The sequence below is a fragment of the Somniosus microcephalus genome, chromosome 15, assembly GCF_052327205.1.
Source record: "Somniosus microcephalus isolate GS21.2 chromosome 15, FLI_Smic_1.0, whole genome shotgun sequence".
NCBI lineage: Eukaryota > Metazoa > Chordata > Chondrichthyes > Squaliformes > Somniosidae > Somniosus > Somniosus microcephalus.
Window position 1 is genome coordinate 88,275,099 of NC_141001.1, and position 19,161 is coordinate 88,294,259.

The window sequence follows — 19,161 nt, forward strand, 5'->3', positions numbered from 1 at the left end:
AAACAATTTTAGGGGATATGTATCGGCCCATCCAGTTGCCCTGGAATTGTAATAGTGTTTGTTCATAATCATAATCAACTTTATTGTCATTGTTAGTGCACAAGTGCAGTACAACGAAATGTAGGCTTGCGGCTCCCGAGAGTGTACATTTAGATTAAGACATTTAAACATTCAACATACATTTGGCTTGTAATACATTAACATAAACATAACCATAATAAAGTGCATTGGCAGATGTGCAGGTTTTAGAGTTTATTTGTGGAGTTCAGTAGGATGACAGCCCTGGGAAAGAAGCTGTTCCTAAATCTGGTCGTACGGGTGCGAATGCATCTGTAGCGTCTCCCAGATGGCAGGAGGGCGAACAGACTGTGGCTGGGGTGGGTAGGGTCTTTGATGATGGACCGTGACGTCCGTAAACAGCGTTTCTGGTATATGTGCTCTATGGTCGGTAGCCGGGTGCCGGTAATGCGGTGGACAGTTTTGACGACCCGCTGCAGGGCTTTCTGGTCATAGTAGCTACAGCTGCCATACCATACTGTGATACAGTTCGTCAGGATGCTCTCTATTGTGCAGCGGTAAAAGTTAGAGAGGATCAGGGGTGACAGGTTACATCCCTTCAGCCTCCTTAGGAAATATAGGCGCTGCTGGGCCTTCACCAGAGAGGAGGTATTGAGGGACCAGGAGAGGTCTTCCGTGATGTGGACTCCGAGGAACTTAAAGCTGTCCACCCTTTCCACCACAGCCCCATTGATGTGGATGGGGGTGTGACTTCTGCCTTTAGACTTCCTGAAGTCCACAATGATTTCTTTGGTTTTCTTGATGTTAAGGGCCAAGTTGTTATCGGCGCACCACTTCACGAGATGCTGGACCTCCTCCCTGTAGGCTGACTCATCGTTGTTGGTGATCTGGCCTACTACCGTGGTATCATCCGCAAACTTGATGATGGTGTTGGAACCATGAACAGCCACACAGTCGTGGGTGAAGAGGGAGTAGAGGAGGGGGCTCAGCACACATCCTTGTGGGGACCCCGTGTTCAGGGTCAGGTGGGGGGAGGTGTGGTTACCTAATTTGACAGACTGGGGTCTGTTTGTTAGGAAGTCCAGGGTCCAGTTGCAGAGGGAAGTGTTCAGGCCAAGAGTGTGGAGTTTGGTGGCTAGCTTGTTGGGGACGATAGTGTTGAATACTGAGCTGTAGTCTATGAACAGCATTCTGATGTAGGTCTCTTTACCATCTAAGTGATTCAGTGCAGAGTGTAGAGCAGTTGTGATTGCATCCTCCGTTGATCTGTTTGCACGATAGGCAAACTGGTGTTGGTCAAGAGAGGCGGGAACACTGGCTTTGATGTGAGCCAGGACCAGTCTCTCGAAACACTTCATTATGATGGGTGTGAGTGCGACAGGTCGATAGTCGTTCAGGCACGTCACAGCTGTTTGTTTTGGCACAGGAATAATGGTAGCGGTCTTGAAGCATGTAGGGACTACTGCCTGGGCCAATGACAGATTGAAGATGGTGGTGAAGACATCAGCCAGCTGATCAGCACATTCCTTGAGTACCCGTCCAGGGATGCTATCTGGTCCAGCAGCCTTTCGTGTGTTCACTCCGCGTAGAACACCCCTTACGTCGGAGGTCGACAGAGTGAGCACCTGGTCTTCCGGGGGTGGCAAGGCTTTGGTAGCCGGCTCCCTGTTGTCCCTGTCGAAGCGAGCGTAGAAGTTGTTAAGCTCCTCCGGAAGGGAGGCATCGCTAACCGGGGGGCTGGTGTTTTTGCTCTTGTAGTCAGTGATGGACTGGATGCCTTGCCACATGCGCCGGGGGTCTGAGTTGTTGTGGAAATGATCCCCTATCCGCAGTGTCTGTTTCCTTTTGGCAGTCCTGATACCCTTTTTTAGGTTGGTCCTAGCTACACCCCACCACACGCTAATGTCAAACTAGCACTGAAGGACCTCTACAGGGCCATCAGCGAACAACAAACTGCGCACCCAGACGGAGCTTTTATCGTCGCGGGGGACTTCAATCACATAAACCTAAAAACTGTACTACCGAAATTCCACCAGAATGTTTCCTGCCCCACAAGAGGGGAGAACACACTGGATCAAGTCTACACGAGCATTGTAGACGCTTATAAGGCCATTCCCTGCCCCCACCTTGGGAAGTCTGACCACCTCTCCCTGTTTCTAGCCCCGGCATACAAACCACTCATCAAAAGAGTGAGAACATCAGTGAGATCAGTGAAAGTATGGCCAGAGGGGGCAGTCTCGGAGCTTCAGGATTGCTTCGAACGCACTGATTGGGGCATGTTTGCCCATAATGACATCGAGGAATACGCATCCACAGTGCTATCCTCAGTTTTCCTTATGGATAATGGTGATATATCCAGTGTTCCCTAGCAGTTTAAGAAGACTGTCTCTCAGGAGTACATATACTGGAATTTCATGTGATCGAAACTTGAATCCAAAGTCTACATCAGTCTAAAGGCTCATCTTCAATTGCTTTTAGCCTAAAGAATAACAACCAGGTTAATCCAGACACCCACAATCTGTTCCTCTCGGAGCATGGGGATTTTTATTTCAGAGTTCTGAGAGCATTTGAGCCTGTTAACAGTATGTAAGGACTTTTAAAATGTAACATAATAGAAATTGATCCCAATCATTACCACCAGCTTAACTGCAGACTTGCGGATAGGTTTACAATACTTAATTCTAAAAATTGATGTCGATTCTGAGGCTCTTTGTGCTAATGGGTTAACGGTACCTTGCTGCATTTGTATGCTGCTCTTTGTATTGCTTACTTGGATGTTTTCCAGAACATGTTTGATGTGGAAACATGCAAAGTAGTCAATGAAGCGAAGGACCATGACTGCACTCATTTATCTTACTTCCTTTGTTTGAGAAAATACACACCTGCACCAGTTGTTATCTGCCATCTATTTGAAAAAAATAAATATTTAATGAATGCCACAGTCCAAAACCAGCATGGAAAAGCTACAGAGACAATAGCCACCTCAATACAACCTCCTATCAAAGAATATATTTTTGAAATAAATACTGGCAGTTATATTTTCTCAATGCGTCCATAAGAAAGCATAGTTTTCATTCAAACCTACATTCTGTCAAGTAACCTGTAAGACAGGCAGAAGTAAGATTGATTACTTGGGTAAACACAATGATTTACTCTGGGTTCATGGCTAGTGTTTCACTTCTGTTGTGGTTGACCTTTGAACTAACATGAGAAATGACAGCAGCTGCATATGGGTAGTCATTTCAGTTACGTACGCAGAGCTATATTTTGCTTGTGAATCCTTTTTATTTTTCTAAATTCAAATGTATTAACATATGGGATGGGTGCACAGATGTACAATGATGTTGCATAATGAAGTTATAGGATCTACAGTGCGAACGTGTGATTTCCCCACATAGCGAGTTTCAGTCTCTGTTGGGCTGGCAGACAAAGAGACAGAAAAGGCATCAAGGCAACTGAGAGCACTCTTGTCCTCTTCTTGCCAGCCAATTACAGAGAGCTTTTGCAGACACTGAGGAACAAGTTGCTTACTCACTAGCCTAGTGCTCTATTTGTAGCGCAGAATTACTTTCAAAAGTGAGTTTATTTTTTTTGAGATATATATTTCCCTGTTGTTTAAATCATCCCACTTGTACTTCATGGCGCTTGCCAGCTGATTAGCCGAAGCTCTCCCATTCCCCTCTTGCCTGCTCCCATGTGGCAATTTGCTCACACTTACCAGCATGGTGCTTTAACCATTAATGTGAGAAGTTCTGTGTGGGGCAACGCTAAATAACTGTTTTAAAAGGTCATGCACAAGCATAGCATATTTGTGAACAGTACTTTACATGTGTAATTTCCTCCCCAAATTTCTGATTTGCTGATAAATGCTAGCAAAACTGCCACACTACAGATACTGGGGAGGTGTGGTGTGTGTCAGTCTGTCATGTTGGCAGTGACCCATGTGTTTTTATCCATTACTGCTATTATTTAGTGGCAGTAAAACAAAGTCCATGTTTGGGCCCTCTGGTATATTTTAATAAAATGAAGTCTTCATTCTGCTGCCACTATACATTGGATACCAGTCAGGGACTGGTGCGCGACACAGATGGTGGGAAGATGTGCAAACCCAGAGGAAGGAGGAAAAAAATGTTTCAATGGTGGGAAAGTGAGATGGAAATAATAAACGCTCTGATTCTACTTCACTTGTGAGACAGACCAGTGAATGGCTCATCATGTTATCAAGTGCAGTAGCATTTGGTCAAATTGCTGCAGTGTTGAACTGTGCAGAACAAGACATTAGAAAATTACAATTGGGCAACAAAATTGTTGATGCATGTTTTAATAGAAGACACAGATTTGTCAGTGTATACGTGTGTTTAGATGCTAGTTTGAGAAATTGTGTGTTTTAAGTTTGTGATACCAGGACCTGTCTTAAATAGTTGAACAATGGGGGTCTTTGACTCAAAAAACAGAACAGTATAACAATAGAGACCCTTGACTCACGAAAATATTATTCAGTGTGGCCTGCAGCACAGACCATATAACCCTGCCACTGTGGCTGTGTAATAACATATCTACATTTGGAGTAGGTTCAGTAGTCCTTTGAATGGTTGGCAAAAGCCATTGAACTAAGTGATTAGTAATATATTTTTGTTTTTTCATTTTATTTTTAATTTTCAGAACATGGTTGCCGTTTCAAAGGTTATATAATCATTGGATAACATTTCATACCTTGCATCATATAAATGATTAGAGTGAATCACCATTGCAAGGGCCTGGCCAGCAATTTTAACATAAAATTTTAATTTTTCAGGCCTCCCTCATCCTTTTGCCATCACAGTGTTTGAAGACAGCCTGTACTGGACAGACTGGCACACCAAAAGCATCAATAGTGCCAACAAGTTTACTGGGAAAAACCAGGAGATTATCCGCAATAAGCTCCATTTCCCAATGGATATTCACACACTTCATCCACAGAGACAACCAGCAGGTAAGAACGTGAGGCATGAATTTGGACAATTCTAATATGCTTTAATCCTTATTCCTGCAATTTAAAGAAGCATACATATCTTTCTTTAAAAAATAATTCATGGAGCTAATTCCTTTTTTTTAGAAAAAAAGCAAAAAACTCCTCAATTAGATTTAATTAAGAAAAGTTACATATTTTTCTTCAAATTGCAGGGACTGTTTCTATTAAATACTATCCTGCAGCAGGTAGCAATACATATTTTCCTGTCATTCAATGTGCATCTTTATTAAGTCGGTTGGATTCAATGATAACTTCTTGTTGTTAGGGCACCTTTCACGTCCTCAGGATGTCCCAAGTCGCTTTACAGCTACTGAAGTACTTTTGAAGTGCAGTCACTGTTGCAATGTAAGGAACCACGGCAGGCAGTTTGCCCTCAGCAAGATCCCAATGAGCAAGCAAACTTTTTTAGTGATGTTGATTATGTGGCATTACAAAGGAATTGGAATATAAGAGTAAAGAAGTCTTACTGCAATTATATAGAGCCTTGGTGAGACCACACCTGGAGTACTGTGTACAGGTTTGGTCTCCTTACCTAAGGAAGGATGTCCTTGCCTTAGAGGGAGTGCAATGAAGGTTCACCAGACTGGTTCCTGGGATGGGGGGGATTGTCCTATGAGGAGAGATTGAGTAAACTAGGCCTATATTCCCCAGAGTTTAGGAGAATGAGAGGTAATCTCATTGCAACGTATAAAATTCATAAGAGGCTTGACAGGGTGGACCCTGGCTGGGGAGTCCAGAACTGGGGCTCACAGTCTCAGAATAAGGGGTCAGCCGTTTTGGACTGACTTGAGAAATTTCTTCATTCAAAGGGTTGTGAATCTTTGGAATTCCCAACCCCAGGAGGCTATGGATGCTCAGTCGTTGAGTATATTCAAGAGCGAGACCGCTAGATTTTTGGCTACTAAGGGATATGGGGATGGGGTGGGAAAGTGGAGTTGAGGTAGACAATCAGCCATGATCTTATTGAATGGCAGAGCAGGCTCGAAGGGTCAAATGTCCGATTCCTGCTTCTATTTCTCATATTCTTATGATTGAGGGATACATATTGGCCAGGACACTGGGAGAACGTCCCTGCTTTTCTTCCCCAGAGCAGACTGAAAGACACCACCAACAGTGCAGCACTCACTCAATACTGTACTGAATCAGTGTCAACCTGGATTATGTGCTCAGATCTCTGGAATGGGGCTAGAACCCACAACCTATTGACTTCAAGGCAAGAGTGTTACCACTGAGCCAAGACACACATCTGTTGAAGCCATCTTTTCAACATCTTGAGTCCTGGGCAGCGACACTTCTATTAAACTAGCACAGTATTTAAGTTTGGGTCAAAGAACGTTGGAAAATTCTAACTGGCAAAGCCCCAAAGCATGGCACTTGGCTTTGTTTTTAGTGGTTTGATCCAGTCATCCCTTTGATCTCATGACTTCTGCAGCAGATTAAAGGAAATTGGGATCCCACTGCCAGTGGTGCTCTAACTCAGTGACTATTTTAATTGAGACCAGGATGGAAAGCAATTACTGTATATTCATTAGGACTAACTTCATTACTGCTCGAGCAATGATCAAAATCAATAAACTGTCTTGTACAAATTCTGTCGAGAATGACAAACAACTTCCGCTTAGTGTATTTAAAATGTTCACATCTATGTGTCATTCTTTGAATAAATAAACATGAAACCCGTGGTTCAGTAAAAAAAACATTTTATAACAAACAGTAAATTGAAAATGTACTTCACAGCAATTACAGATTACCGTCTTATTGAAAGCTTTGTGTTCCATCATCCTTCAGCTCTCCCAACCTCCCTTAACAATCCCCATCTTCACCCACAATTATATGTCAGCTGCAATCATTCCCAATTGTCTATTTGAATGATTTGCTACAAGCACTGGGCCTAGAAACCCGATGTAAAACGGGTGCAACGAGGGCCAATTTTGGAGACCTACATCCTGCATCCCGAGGATGCCTGAAAGATGTCCGACCCGATATCGGGTCAGGCCATTTCTTAGGCGTCCGGGACACAGCATAAATCAGGCGTTCGGCTCCTTGCCTATGCTAATGAGGGGCCTAATGGCTGTTTTAGGACCCCTCTGGGAAATTGGGCTGCCCTGAGCGAAGCAGGCATTGGGCCTCCTCCGTTCATGTTCCACTGGTATGGATTCGGCCTAGCAAGCAGCTGCAACCAAAAAGTAAGTAAAAAAATATGTATATATTTTTACTTTCGAGGAGGAGCAGGAGTGCATTTCTCGGTTCCATAACACTCCCGAGGGCCACTCCCAGCCTCAATTGGCACCCCTCCTGCTCTCTTCCGGCACTTAACCTGAGGCCACTGCCACCTTCGAACCCGGTCCAAAACTTCGCGTCAGTGAACTTCTGCCCCCAAGACTCCAAGCACTGTTGGTGGTCATTTCAAGTCCTGTCCACAAGAGGAATGGACAACTCGAGCCCCTTCCAGGTCAGGCACTTTTCACCGTGCTGGGTAAAGGATTCTTTTCTACCTTCTTAAAAACCACACTGAAAGTGCTGGACTTCTACCCTGCGAGAAGAATAATTCCACTCCTGTTTTTCCTTTAAATTACTTCTTGTGTTTGTAAACATATAAGACGGGGATCACATGGGTCTTATCACACAAAACATTTGTGATCTCTCTATTAGGGGTAAATTGCCCAATGCCTACTAACAGCGGCCTCCCTTTGCCTTGCCTTTTGCCAGCCATTGTACCCCTGTAAGCACAGGCACTAACTAACTAGGAGGAGGGGGAGGAATTTAAAAAATAAGAATCTGGTGTCAATGTTTGTCTTAATGCAACATGGGGTAAATTTTATGATTTAGCTCTCCTGGCCCAGAGCTTTATGTGATGAGAATCCATATTTTTTTTTTAATTCATTGATGGGATGTGGACGTCGCTGGCTAGGCCTGCATTTAGTGCCCATCCCTAATTGCCCTTGAGAAGATGGTGGTGAGCCGCCTTCTTGAACCGCTGCAGTCCATATGGTGTAGGTACACCCACAATGCTGTTAGGAAGGGAGTTCCAGGATTTTGGCCCAGCGACAGTAAAGGAACGGCGATACAGGTCCAAGGCAGGATGGTGTGTGGCTTGGAGGGGAACTTGTAGGTGGTGATGTTCCCATGCGTCTGCTGCCCTTGTCCTTCTAAGTGGTAGAGGTCGCGGGTTTGGAAGGAGCTTTGGCGAGTTGCTGTAGTGCATCTTGTAGATGGTACACACTGCAGCCACAGTGCGCCGGTGGTGGAGGGAGTGAATGTTGAAGGTGGTGGATGGAGTGCCAATCAAGCGGGCTGCTTTATCCTGAATGGTGTTGAGCTTCTTGAGTGTTGTTGGAGCTGCACTCATCCAGGCAAGTGGAGAGTATTCCATCACACTCCTGACTTGTGCCTTGTAGATGGTGGAAAGGCTTTGGGGAGTCAGGAGGTGAGACACTCGCCGCAGAATTCCCAGCCTCTGGCCTGCTCTTGTAGCCACAGTATTTATATGGCTGGTCCAGTTCAGTTTCTGATCAATGGTAACCCCCAGGATGTTGATAGTGGGGGATTCAGCGATAGTAATGCCATTGAATGTCAAGGGGAGATGGTTAGAGTCTCGCTTGTTGGAGATGGTCATTGCCTGGCACTTGTTTGGTGCGAATGTTACTTGCCACTTGTCAGCCCAAGTCTGAATGTTGTCCAGGTCTTGCTGCATATGGACACGGACTGCGTCAGTATCTGACGAGTCTCGAATGGGGCTGAACAGTGTGCAATCATCAGCGAACATCCCCACTTCTGACCTTATGATGGAGGGAAGGTCATTGATGAAACAGCTAAAGATGGTTGGGCCTAGGACACTGCCTTGAGGAACTCCTGCAGTGATGTCATGTGATTGAGATGAATGACCTCCAATAACCACAGCCAACTTCCTTTGTGCTAGGTATGATTCCAACCAATGGAGAGTTTTCCCCTTGATTCCCATTGACTTCAGTTTTGCTAGGGCTCCTTGATGCCACACTCGATCAAATGCTGCCTTGATGTCAAGGGCAGTCACTCTCACAGAATCACAGAATCTACAGTGCAGATAGAGGCCATTTCGGCCCATCGAGCCTGCGCCGACACATATCCCACCCTATCCCTGTAACCACATGTATTTAATCCCCTAACACTAAGGGTCAATTTATCATAGCCAAATCAACCTAACCTGCACATCTTTGGACTCACCTCTTGAGTTCAGCTCTTTTGTCCATGTTTGGACCAAGGCTGTAACGAGGTCAGGAGCTGAGTGGCCCTGGCAGAACCCAAACTGGGCATCAGTTAGCAGGTTATTGCTGAGTAAGTGCCGCTTGATAGCACTGTCGATGACACCTTCCATCACTTTGCTGATGATTGAGAGTAGACTGATGGGACGGTAATTGGCCGGGTCGGATTTGTCCTGCTTTTTGTAGACAGGACATACTTGGGCAATTTTCCACATTGCTGGGTAGATGCCAGTGTTGTAGCTGTACTGGAACAGCTTGGCTAGGGGCGCAGCTAGTTCGGGAGCACAAGTCTTCAGTACTATTGCCGGAATGTTGTCAGGGCCCATAGCCTTTGCAGTATCCAGTGTCTTCAGCCATTTCTTGACATCACGTGGAGTGAATTGAATGGGCTGAAGACTGGCATCTGTGATGCTGGGGACCTCAGGAGGAGGCCGAGATGGATCATCCACTCGGCACTTCTGGCTGAAGATAGTTGCAAATGCTTCAGCCTTGTCTTTTGCACTCACGTGCTGGGCTCCACCATCATTGAGGATGAGGATATTTTTGGAGCCTCCTCCTCCTGTTAACTGTTTAATTGTCCACCACCACTCACGACTGGATGTGGCAGGACTGCAGAGCTTTGATTTGATCCGATGGTTGTGAGATCGCTTAGCTCTGTCTATCGCATGTTGCTTCCGTTGTTTGGCATGCAAGTAGTCCTGTGCTGTAGCCTCACCAGGTTGACACCTCATTTTTTGGTATGCCTGGTGCTGTTCCCGGCATGCTCTCCTGCACTCTTTGTTAAACCAGGGTTGATCTCCCGGCTTGATGGTAATGGTAGAGTGAGGGATATGCCGGGCCATGAGGTTACAGATTGTGGTTGAACACAATTCTGCTGCTGCTGATGGCCCACAGCGCCTCATGGATGCCCAGTTTTGAGTTGCCAGATCTGTTCGAAATCTGTCCCATTTAGCACGGTGGAATTCAAGCGAGGGGGCCTGTATACTTGATTCTTGGCTTGCAAAATTTTTGGCCATTAAAACTAATGCAGGACTGCAGGCTGTGATTACCCACATCTAACCATCGTGGAGTGTATTATGCAAACCATCTTGCTATTTTAATCAAGGAAATATGTCCATGATTCAGCTGCAGTTTGTAAACTTTTCCATTGTTTATTTGAGTGATAATGAGAGAATGGCTGCGACTTTTATCTTGGGTTTGAGCACATCCAGGTCTACTATGAGTGAGGTAAAGGCTAACCTCCACAGCATTAATTCACAAAATAGTCAAAGAGGAATGATTCTAAATATGGTCTGTTAAATGTGTTTATCCTGGTGATTCAATTCTGTTTCTCCTTGTGCAGAAATTACATTTTGCCAGAGTTGTGCTCTATATTGCCCAGTAGAGCTCATCACAATATCTTAACAACTAATGCCACCTGCTGGATTTAATGAAACAATCTCACCCAAACAAACACACTGGCCGCGATTATGTTAACATCGGCGGGTCCGTGGTGGGCGATGTCGCTGGCGGGTCCCGACCCCACTGTTGTCTCCATCCCGGGCTCTGAAATGATTTTCCCCTGATTGGGCTTGTTAAGCCCTGCCCAGCGTGTTTCCCGGCCAATTAGAGGAAGCGGGTCTGGTGACGTCATTTGATAACACGTCATCAGCCGGTTTCCTTAAAGGGACCATGGCCAACTTTATTTTGACATTTGTACTGTCAGTGTTCTACAGCATTGAGGTGCTGCAAACACTGGCAAGCGGTGCACGGCTGCACCAAGGCTCCCACATTACTCCCTCCATCTGCTTATGGAGGGAGTCACAGCATGCAGGGAGGTCCTCTTCCCTTCCCATGGGCGGAAGAGACCTCCCCAGGAGATCAACACAGCCTGGTTGCACATTGCAGAGGAGGGCACAAGCAGGAATGTGGTCAGGAGAACCTGGGTGCAGTGCCGCAAACGTTTCAATAATCTCAGTAGATCACGAAACATTATTACAAAGCCACACTCAGCCTCATCCTGCTGTGCCTCTCATCACATCCCCATCACTCTGCCTTCCCTACCCTACTCCTGCACATCCTTACTCACACCAACTTACCTTGCACCTCCACCCATCCCTCTCTCTCTATCTATATTATCACATCCCCATCTCACTAGCCACACCTCACACTCGCCCTCATCCTAGTGCAATCATACCAACTAACAACACACAAGGGTAGCCACTTGGGTGTTTTAAGCAATGTTCATGTAAAGTTTCTGTTAATGTGGTGTCAAACATTGAAACCTTTATTTTCAACACTTTGCATTCTTGGACAGATTTGTGAGCACCTTTGGAAGTTCCTTAGTGAGTTGCAGTGAATGGTGAGACATAACGGTACCCCCCTGGAATGGTGATGCTTTATAGTGTTGGTGTGGGGTGGTGCCAACCTGGTGCATCATGTGGCGGCCAGGGTGTACAGCGTCAAGTGAAGTAAATGTGGCCATGGTGAGGCCATCCCTGGCCTCCTGGGCAGCCAAGTGGTTGGGTGCTGATGCTCTCTGTCCTGTGCAGCATCAGTTGATTGTGGAGAAGGTTGGTGTTGTTGCTGGTGCTGCTGGTGTGCCTGGTGCTGCTGGTGTTGGGGCTGATCGTGGTGGGATTCTGAGGACCAAGGTGAGAGAGTTTCAAGGGCACCCATGCTGATGGAATAGATGGCAGGTGAAGTAGAGATGACAGAAGCGATCTGTCAATGGTGAGAGAGGTAATGAGGTTAGACTGGATGGAGACTTGTGTAAAGACTTGCAGCATGGTGAATCTGTTGTGGAAATGAAGTGAGGAAGAGCTTGTGGCTGAGGGAAGATACCTCTGTAAGGTGGGAGCTTTTACTTTACACTTGAAGTTGTCAACTCAACAGCTGATTCAATGGCCACTGAACTCTCGTCTCAGCTTGACAGACATGGTCCACGACCAGCGTGGACCCCGTGGGCGAGCTGTCAAATGCAGAAGATGAGCTGAAATTAATTTTTAAGTGGCTCTAAACAAGCCACTAATCACCTGAATTGGATCCCCCGCTGTGAACCCGCCGCTGCGTGTTGGGTCTGCTCAGCGCTGACAGACCCGACATTGGGAAAGGCACGTGGCAGTGGGTTCACAGCAGGGTCCCAACCCATGGGCGATGTCAGCGACAGCCTCGTGGGTCCTGAGCCGGGCTGCACACTGCTGGCGGGGCGCTAATTAAAGGGGTGGTCTGGCTGCACCCAGCGCCGACTTTTTTAACTTTGGCCGACCTCCAGTTCAGCCCCTCTTGGCGGCCCTTGGTGTGGTCCATGGCCGCCATCGCTCCGTCCAGCACCGTGTCTCAGTGCTGGGCTGCAGCCATGGCACCACACCGCCCTGGTGGGCTAGTGGAGGCTGTCAAACAGTCTGCAGAGTGCACAGCGGCCCTCCTCTTTAACGGAAGGGGTGGGGCGCTGAAGCGCATCAGCGCTACGCGGAGCGGCCACGTAGCGCTCCAACGCTACTGTGATTTGCACCCCATGCACCGCCCCGAGAGGAAATGGAGTGCCCGAGATAGTGCGTCGCTTCCTCACCGGGGCGGTAAACCCAATTTAGCCGCCGGGGCGGTACTCCCACCCCAGGCGCTAAATGTGAGGCGCTAAATGTGAGGCGCTAATTCAGTTACTGCCCCCAAACGGGGTGTAACCAAATTTCACCCCCAGTGTCTTTTTCAAAAACTGATGGCTGGGTGGTTCTTCCTCAGAATACAAGGCATCACTGATTTTGTGATTGCACAGTTGTCCTTTTAGAATATGTTGCAGCTACCAACATCCTTCTGTCTGTTAGGACCAACATGGCAGTGTGTGTCCCACAAATTCAGCATTCTATGGCTGGAAAGGAAGTGCACCTGCCCATAAGTGTTAAGGGGTTAAATTAAGTGCTAACATTCTAGGGACTGCTATATGATGATACCATTCAATTCCCTTCCTAACCTGAAAGCCATGTACTCCGCCTTACTGCCATGCCCCTCTGCTCGTCTCTTTGTGCTCCAGGCCCCAAGCGTGTAGTCGAAGAGGTCATTGTAATTCCAGTCTGAAGGCTGGGGGGATGGAGAAAACATGCAACTTTCATACACCACAAAAGTGAAAGGCTCTACAGGAGCGGAAGTGGTTTCCTGGTTGTGCTTGACAGATTTTGATTGGCATCGGAGGATTGTGACTGACACAGCGTGATGCTGTTGTGTGTTCACCCTCCTCCTCTCTACTGTGTCATGTTTTGTGCCTTCACCTGTGTTTCTAAAAGGTGAAAAAATAGGGAGTTATGGGACAAAGAGTGCTGTGCTCATGCTGGCATTGCGTGCCATTTGTTGCACTTCCTGCATACACTTCAGTGTTAATAATAGATATTATATTTTTCGTGGACACGTATGTCTGGAGGTTTCCGGTAGCCTTATTTTAACAGCTCCTATTTCAAGATTAGTCCTGTGCCAGTGAAGGTCAGTACATGACCTTAATTGGCAAAGAGCAGCACCCCTTTATGGGTATTGCATCCTCAACCAATGCCAGCTGGTAAGCCTGGTGACAAATAAACAGTATTTTGCTCATAATACTCCTGCACAAGTATTGAACATACAATACATGTTGCCTCCATTACAATCATTATGTGAAGTGTATTCCAAAGTGTGTTGAGGTACCAATACAATATTTCTGATACTAACAAAGCCCCTTCAAACAACCCTCCATAGTTAGTGACAATTTTGCAAGTTGAAATGAAGTGCCCATTAAAATATGCAGTGAGTTGAGAAAATGTTTTGCGGCAAGTTGTATAACTTGTGCAATTTATAGTCAGTTTAATAGTTCACATTAACACATGTATTGTGAACTACATGTACTGAGAAATATGTTCTTAACACAGATGAAATAGCACAAGGAATCAGCACAGGAAAAAGATTGTAATGACTATGTAAATAAAGGTATATTAGCCATATACAGCACAGGATACCGGGAAAACCGCAAATCATTTGCTATTGTGACTTCTTAAATCTCCAGATTTTCTTCTGACGGTCCTTGAGGGTACAGAGGAAGTTTGGGGACAGTGTTACCCCAGCAGGCAGCTTGCTGCCCCTCATGCTTGTGGCAAGCCTTCGTGGGTGATGAAGTCTGAGGGGGGGGGTGCGGTGGGGAGGCACTGAATAACTGAATCCATCAGTACGGAGCTTGAACCATCCATAAATTGTGCTTTCCTCTGTCTTCAGGCAGCCCTAGCAGCAAGACCTCTCCTCAGAGCATCTCCGACTGCATTGGCTGCCGCCTTAGCTCATTTGTGCCAATCAAATGATGTCAAACAGCCAGGAAGTGCTAGGCTGCCTCGTGGCTCTGTTTTCACACTAACAATAGAGGCAGCATGTGGTAATTGATGGCTCGGTGAGGAGAGTAGTCCACAGGTTACTACTGCCTGCAAACAATATCTTTTTTAAGCATTAATACTATTAATGCTGCTAATACTACAAGCGGAAAAATGACCCATTAGTTGGATTGGGAACAACCAGGAGATGTGATAAAATAGAAAATTAGTGGAATAGGACAATAGTGTGGAATAGTGAGATTAGGGAAATGTGATCAAATAGGTAATCAATAGGTCAGGATGTACCATGAGGAGATATGATGGATAATTGTACCACAATCATTATTACCATTGTGGGAGCATCATCACCTCAACGACTGCAGCAGTTCAAGGAAAAGACTACTTTCTCAGGACAACTAAGGATAGACAATAAATGTAGCCTTAACCGTCGGTCAAATCCTGAGAACAAATACATTGTTAAAATTCTCAGTACTGTAATGATATACTGTGGCCATATTCAGTTTTCAGGGGTTAAAAGATGATCTTGAAAAAATCTTATTAAAGGGCCAATACTGATCAACTGGGAACTTTGTAATATTCATGTGTCCAACTAAAGCAACATTTTTGAGGCAAGTGCATGGAACTTAGATTAAAAAAAAAATTCGATATGACCACACCCATATCCAGCAATAAATGGTTAAAGAGGGTGAATTACCACAGTTGTACTAATCAAACACAATTCATTTTCATTCATTCGGTTGTGAGTCATTTTGGCCTTGTTTAAAAAAAAACCACAATCTGCGCAGAAATACCGCAATAATTAATTTTGCTTAAGTGGAACTTTATTAGCAGTGATTGACATAAAATCACTTTGAAAAGTACATAAGGAGGTGAGATTTATTTGGCTTAAAGGGTGGTAAATGGTGCTGAAGCGTGATCAGGTTTTCTCTTTCAATTTCTGTGCAGCTGTGGCCCTCCCAAAACATGAGATTATTATAATCGTGCCTATTAAGATTATCAAAATATCCTTCACTTGCTTGCTGAGACACAAAGATTTTCTTGTCAGAGCGCCAAGATGGACTCTGATGAACCACATATAGTCTCATTGCTGTATTATTGGGGGCAGCTGTGTCCCCTGGTGTCCAGTGAATGCAGCATTTTACCTGAATGGGGTGAGCGTCCTATAGACGGGATCAATGATGCATGGGTTCAAAGGTATTAAGCTTTCACTTCTCATTGCTCCTGATGACATTCTGTGCATCTGCCCATGTATCACAATGGCCAAATATACCATTGGTCCCAGGTCCAGGACCTGCCAGGGGTGCGAACACTACTGGAGGTTTGTGCTGCTTTTTTTCTTTTGCTGACGGTATCTTATCCAGTAACAGAAAATAAGACCATTAGTTTTTATGCATGTTGGTGCAGGACCAGTATCCTCAAAAGTATGTTTTGACCCTGGCTGTGGCGCCACAACCCAGTATGTCTGACAGTTTTATTTTCTCTCTTTGCATGTTTTGGCCATCTGCTCGTGACAATACTGAAAGCTGGGCAGCACTATCCGAAACAGCCACAGCACCCAGACCAACCCCTGTGTGGAGTTGCATGGTTTCACAGTCACAGTACTAAGTGCTAATCGTTGCAAGTTAATAATGGCTATAGATTGGATTTTTTTAAAGCAACATTGTCATATTTTATAGACTTTTTTTTACAGTTTTTGCAGTAGGCTTGTAGTGGTGATATCCCTGCAGTTTTCAATCGGATTGGTTTGAGCTGAGAATATCTAGTTCTATTTTAGATATAGTTAGGAATGGAAAATTGCAGTTGCACTGTCGTAGGTGCAAGGGGTGGATAGTGCCACCTACTGGCCAAGAATTTCCCACACCGGCGATATTGGCGACGAATGCTATAAGTTAGACAGTTGTACTCCCCGAATCTCCAGCGCCGAATTTACTGGAAAACTGATTTTGAATATGGTGAGGAAAGTGGCGAATCCAAAATGGTACATCCAATGGCCAATAAAGGGATTTAGTTTTAAGTCGTATGAGACTGATTTGCTTTCAAATTTATTTTTCATCGATTTTCAAATGCTCTAGCCCAAAAACGAAGACCAGAAGATAACCGATAACGGCCATCTTCATTTTACTCCAAATGGACTCTTTTTTTAAAATCACGAATGACAGTATATCAAAGCAGAACCAGAATCTATGGGTTTACATTCGAAGTTGAACAAAGATACCGTGGCTTGTAATTTTCATGAAACTGCTTCACTTTTTATAATTATAGGGAACAAAATAAAAATGGGAAAGTTGAGGCTTTCTTGAGCTGCATTTCATCTGTTTGGTTTTATTTTCATTGAGTAATTGTACGTTTCATTTGAGCTTTAAGGTCTATTGAAATCTATTTTTAAATAGCAAACTTATACAGTGCAGTCTTGCTGTAAATGAAGTTCTCCGAAGCAAGATTTAGTTTGAACTCTAAAAGGACTGATAAATGTACACCAGTTGGTGAAACTGACTCTCGGGTGTTTTATGGCCGTTTATTTATTACCCGGAACAACACAATCTCATTGCTTGAGCTGCTGGCATTTTGCTGATCTTTGCTCTGCCTTTGGCTCAGAGTCAGGAGCAGTGTTGGCGATGAGTGATTCGTTGTCAGCAGGCAGGGTGAGAGCACTTCGGCCGTGGCAGCCCACGAAACTGCGGCACATGAAGATGGTTCTGCAGCCACTTTCATTTCCCAATCAGATCAGCAGGTTCCAAACGCGTCGGTTTCGGTCTCGATGACCGAGGTGGGTGTCTGTCTGTGTGTGTGTGCGTGCGTGTGTGCGCGCGCGCGCCTTTCCTTATCAGCGGACCTGCAAGCGGCAAGAAAGCTAATGTAAATCAAGGAAATTCACCATTGCCGCTGTTTTGAATTGGGGGGTGGGGGGCTAGTGCAGAGCTATGATAATTAATGTTTAACTGTTTGGGTGAGGGTCTTGGCAGAGTGGCGCAGATGACCCAGGAAATTTTGGCGTGGCATAAAAACTAGCATAAATCACTTGCGCCATAATTTCCTGCAACTTCTGCACTAGAATAATGGTGTATGTGGTAGATGCACCAGTACTATGGTGCAATTTTTCAGGAAATTCAAGAAATTACTGCCTCCAAGCTCGTCTTAATTGAAGGTTGCTTAATTTTAATTATTGGATAATTTAACTTTTTCAGCACTAAATTTCCCACTTTGCTCTATTATATGGATTGTTTAATTTGAATTACAGGATAATTCAAAATTTTTAGTGCAAATAAAAACCTTGTGTTACCAGGAATAGGCTGTATTGTCTTTGATAAGCTGCTGATTGAAAGCAACAAGTGGCCATAGCTGCTCTGACCCCTTCCCATTGTAGATATTGACTCAGTTTGGAAACACCTGTTGTATGCTGGTGATACTTATGTTGTGTGTTGTGCTTTCTGCTATTTGAGCAGGGAGAAATCGCTGTGGGGCCAACAACGGAGGATGCAGCCACCTCTGCCTTCCCAGTGGCACCAACTACACCTGTGCTTGTCCAACCGGCTTCAAAAAAGTAGACCCATACAGCTGCGCTGGAAGTAAGTAAAAGCTGGCAGCACTGTTTGCTGCAGATGACACTTGTGAAGCAATCCAATAGATTTGAAGAAAAACAATAAAGAGTCCTGTTCATTTTTCAGTCTGTAGAAGAGGGCTATGAACCATTCACACATGACAAGAGATATAGGGGGAAAAATTCAGTTGTTTGCGCCTCCCGTTAGCGCCTTAAGAGGGAGCTAATGGGACGCAAAGCAACTAGCACCCAGGCGCGGCGATGTTTGCGCCGCTCGCGAAATTAACTAGACATTTTGCGGCGGCGCTAAACACTACCACCACGATCTCCTGCACCAGCAGATTGTGACGTCAGTCGAGTGCACAACGCCCCATTAGTGCCCTGGACCGGATATTGAGTGGCGCCCCCTGCCTTACCGCCTGCCGCTAGCAACGACAGGTTGAGGGGAGCGTTTTGCAGTCAGAAAGGGACTGGGGGAGCGCTACTTAAAGGCGACCGCTTCCTGCCTTTTTTTGTCGGTGACATTTTTGCACCACGCAGTCAGAGAGAGAAAGAGAGACTTCTGGAGAGATTCAATGCTGTGTGAAGGAGTTTTGAATACTGAGCAGCACTTTGCAGGTTTATTTTGATTTGCCCTTCCTTGCTTCGCCAGCGCTCTGAGGTAGCGCCTAGCTACTCGGCCTTTGCGCCTTAAGACAGGTGTGAAACACCTGATTTAGCGCTCCAATCACCTCCAGGGACGATAAAAGCCAAGTTTGCTGTCAGAGGCGATAATTAGCGCCAGGCGCTAAACTTTGCGCACGGCCGATAATGGCACCCCAAATGGGGCGATACTGAATTTTTTCCCCAAAAAATATAGAAGTTGAGATGTAAGGTTGAATCTGTGTAAGATCATAGTTGAAGTACTTTATGCAGTTTTGGACTCCACACTATATGAAGGATGTTGAGGCAACAGAGAGGGTGCAGTGCAGTGCAGAGTCACTAGGATGGTGTCTGGTATGTGGAAATACAAATACAAAGAAAGACTCTCAA

At 45.4% G+C, this 19,161-nt stretch overlaps 1 protein-coding gene across 1 annotated transcript in view; it reads left to right on the forward strand.

Moving 5' to 3' along the window:
• The window catches only part of lrp4 (low density lipoprotein receptor-related protein 4), a 512,348-nt gene that overhangs the window by 422,806 nt on the left and 70,381 nt on the right, over positions 1-19,161 (forward strand). The window contains exons 15-16 of the mRNA XM_086008096.1: positions 4,814-4,990; positions 18,032-18,157. Of these exons, the coding sequence (XP_085864222.1) occupies positions 4,814-4,990; positions 18,032-18,157 (303 nt within the window). The remainder of the gene's footprint in view (positions 1-4,813; positions 4,991-18,031; positions 18,158-19,161) is intronic.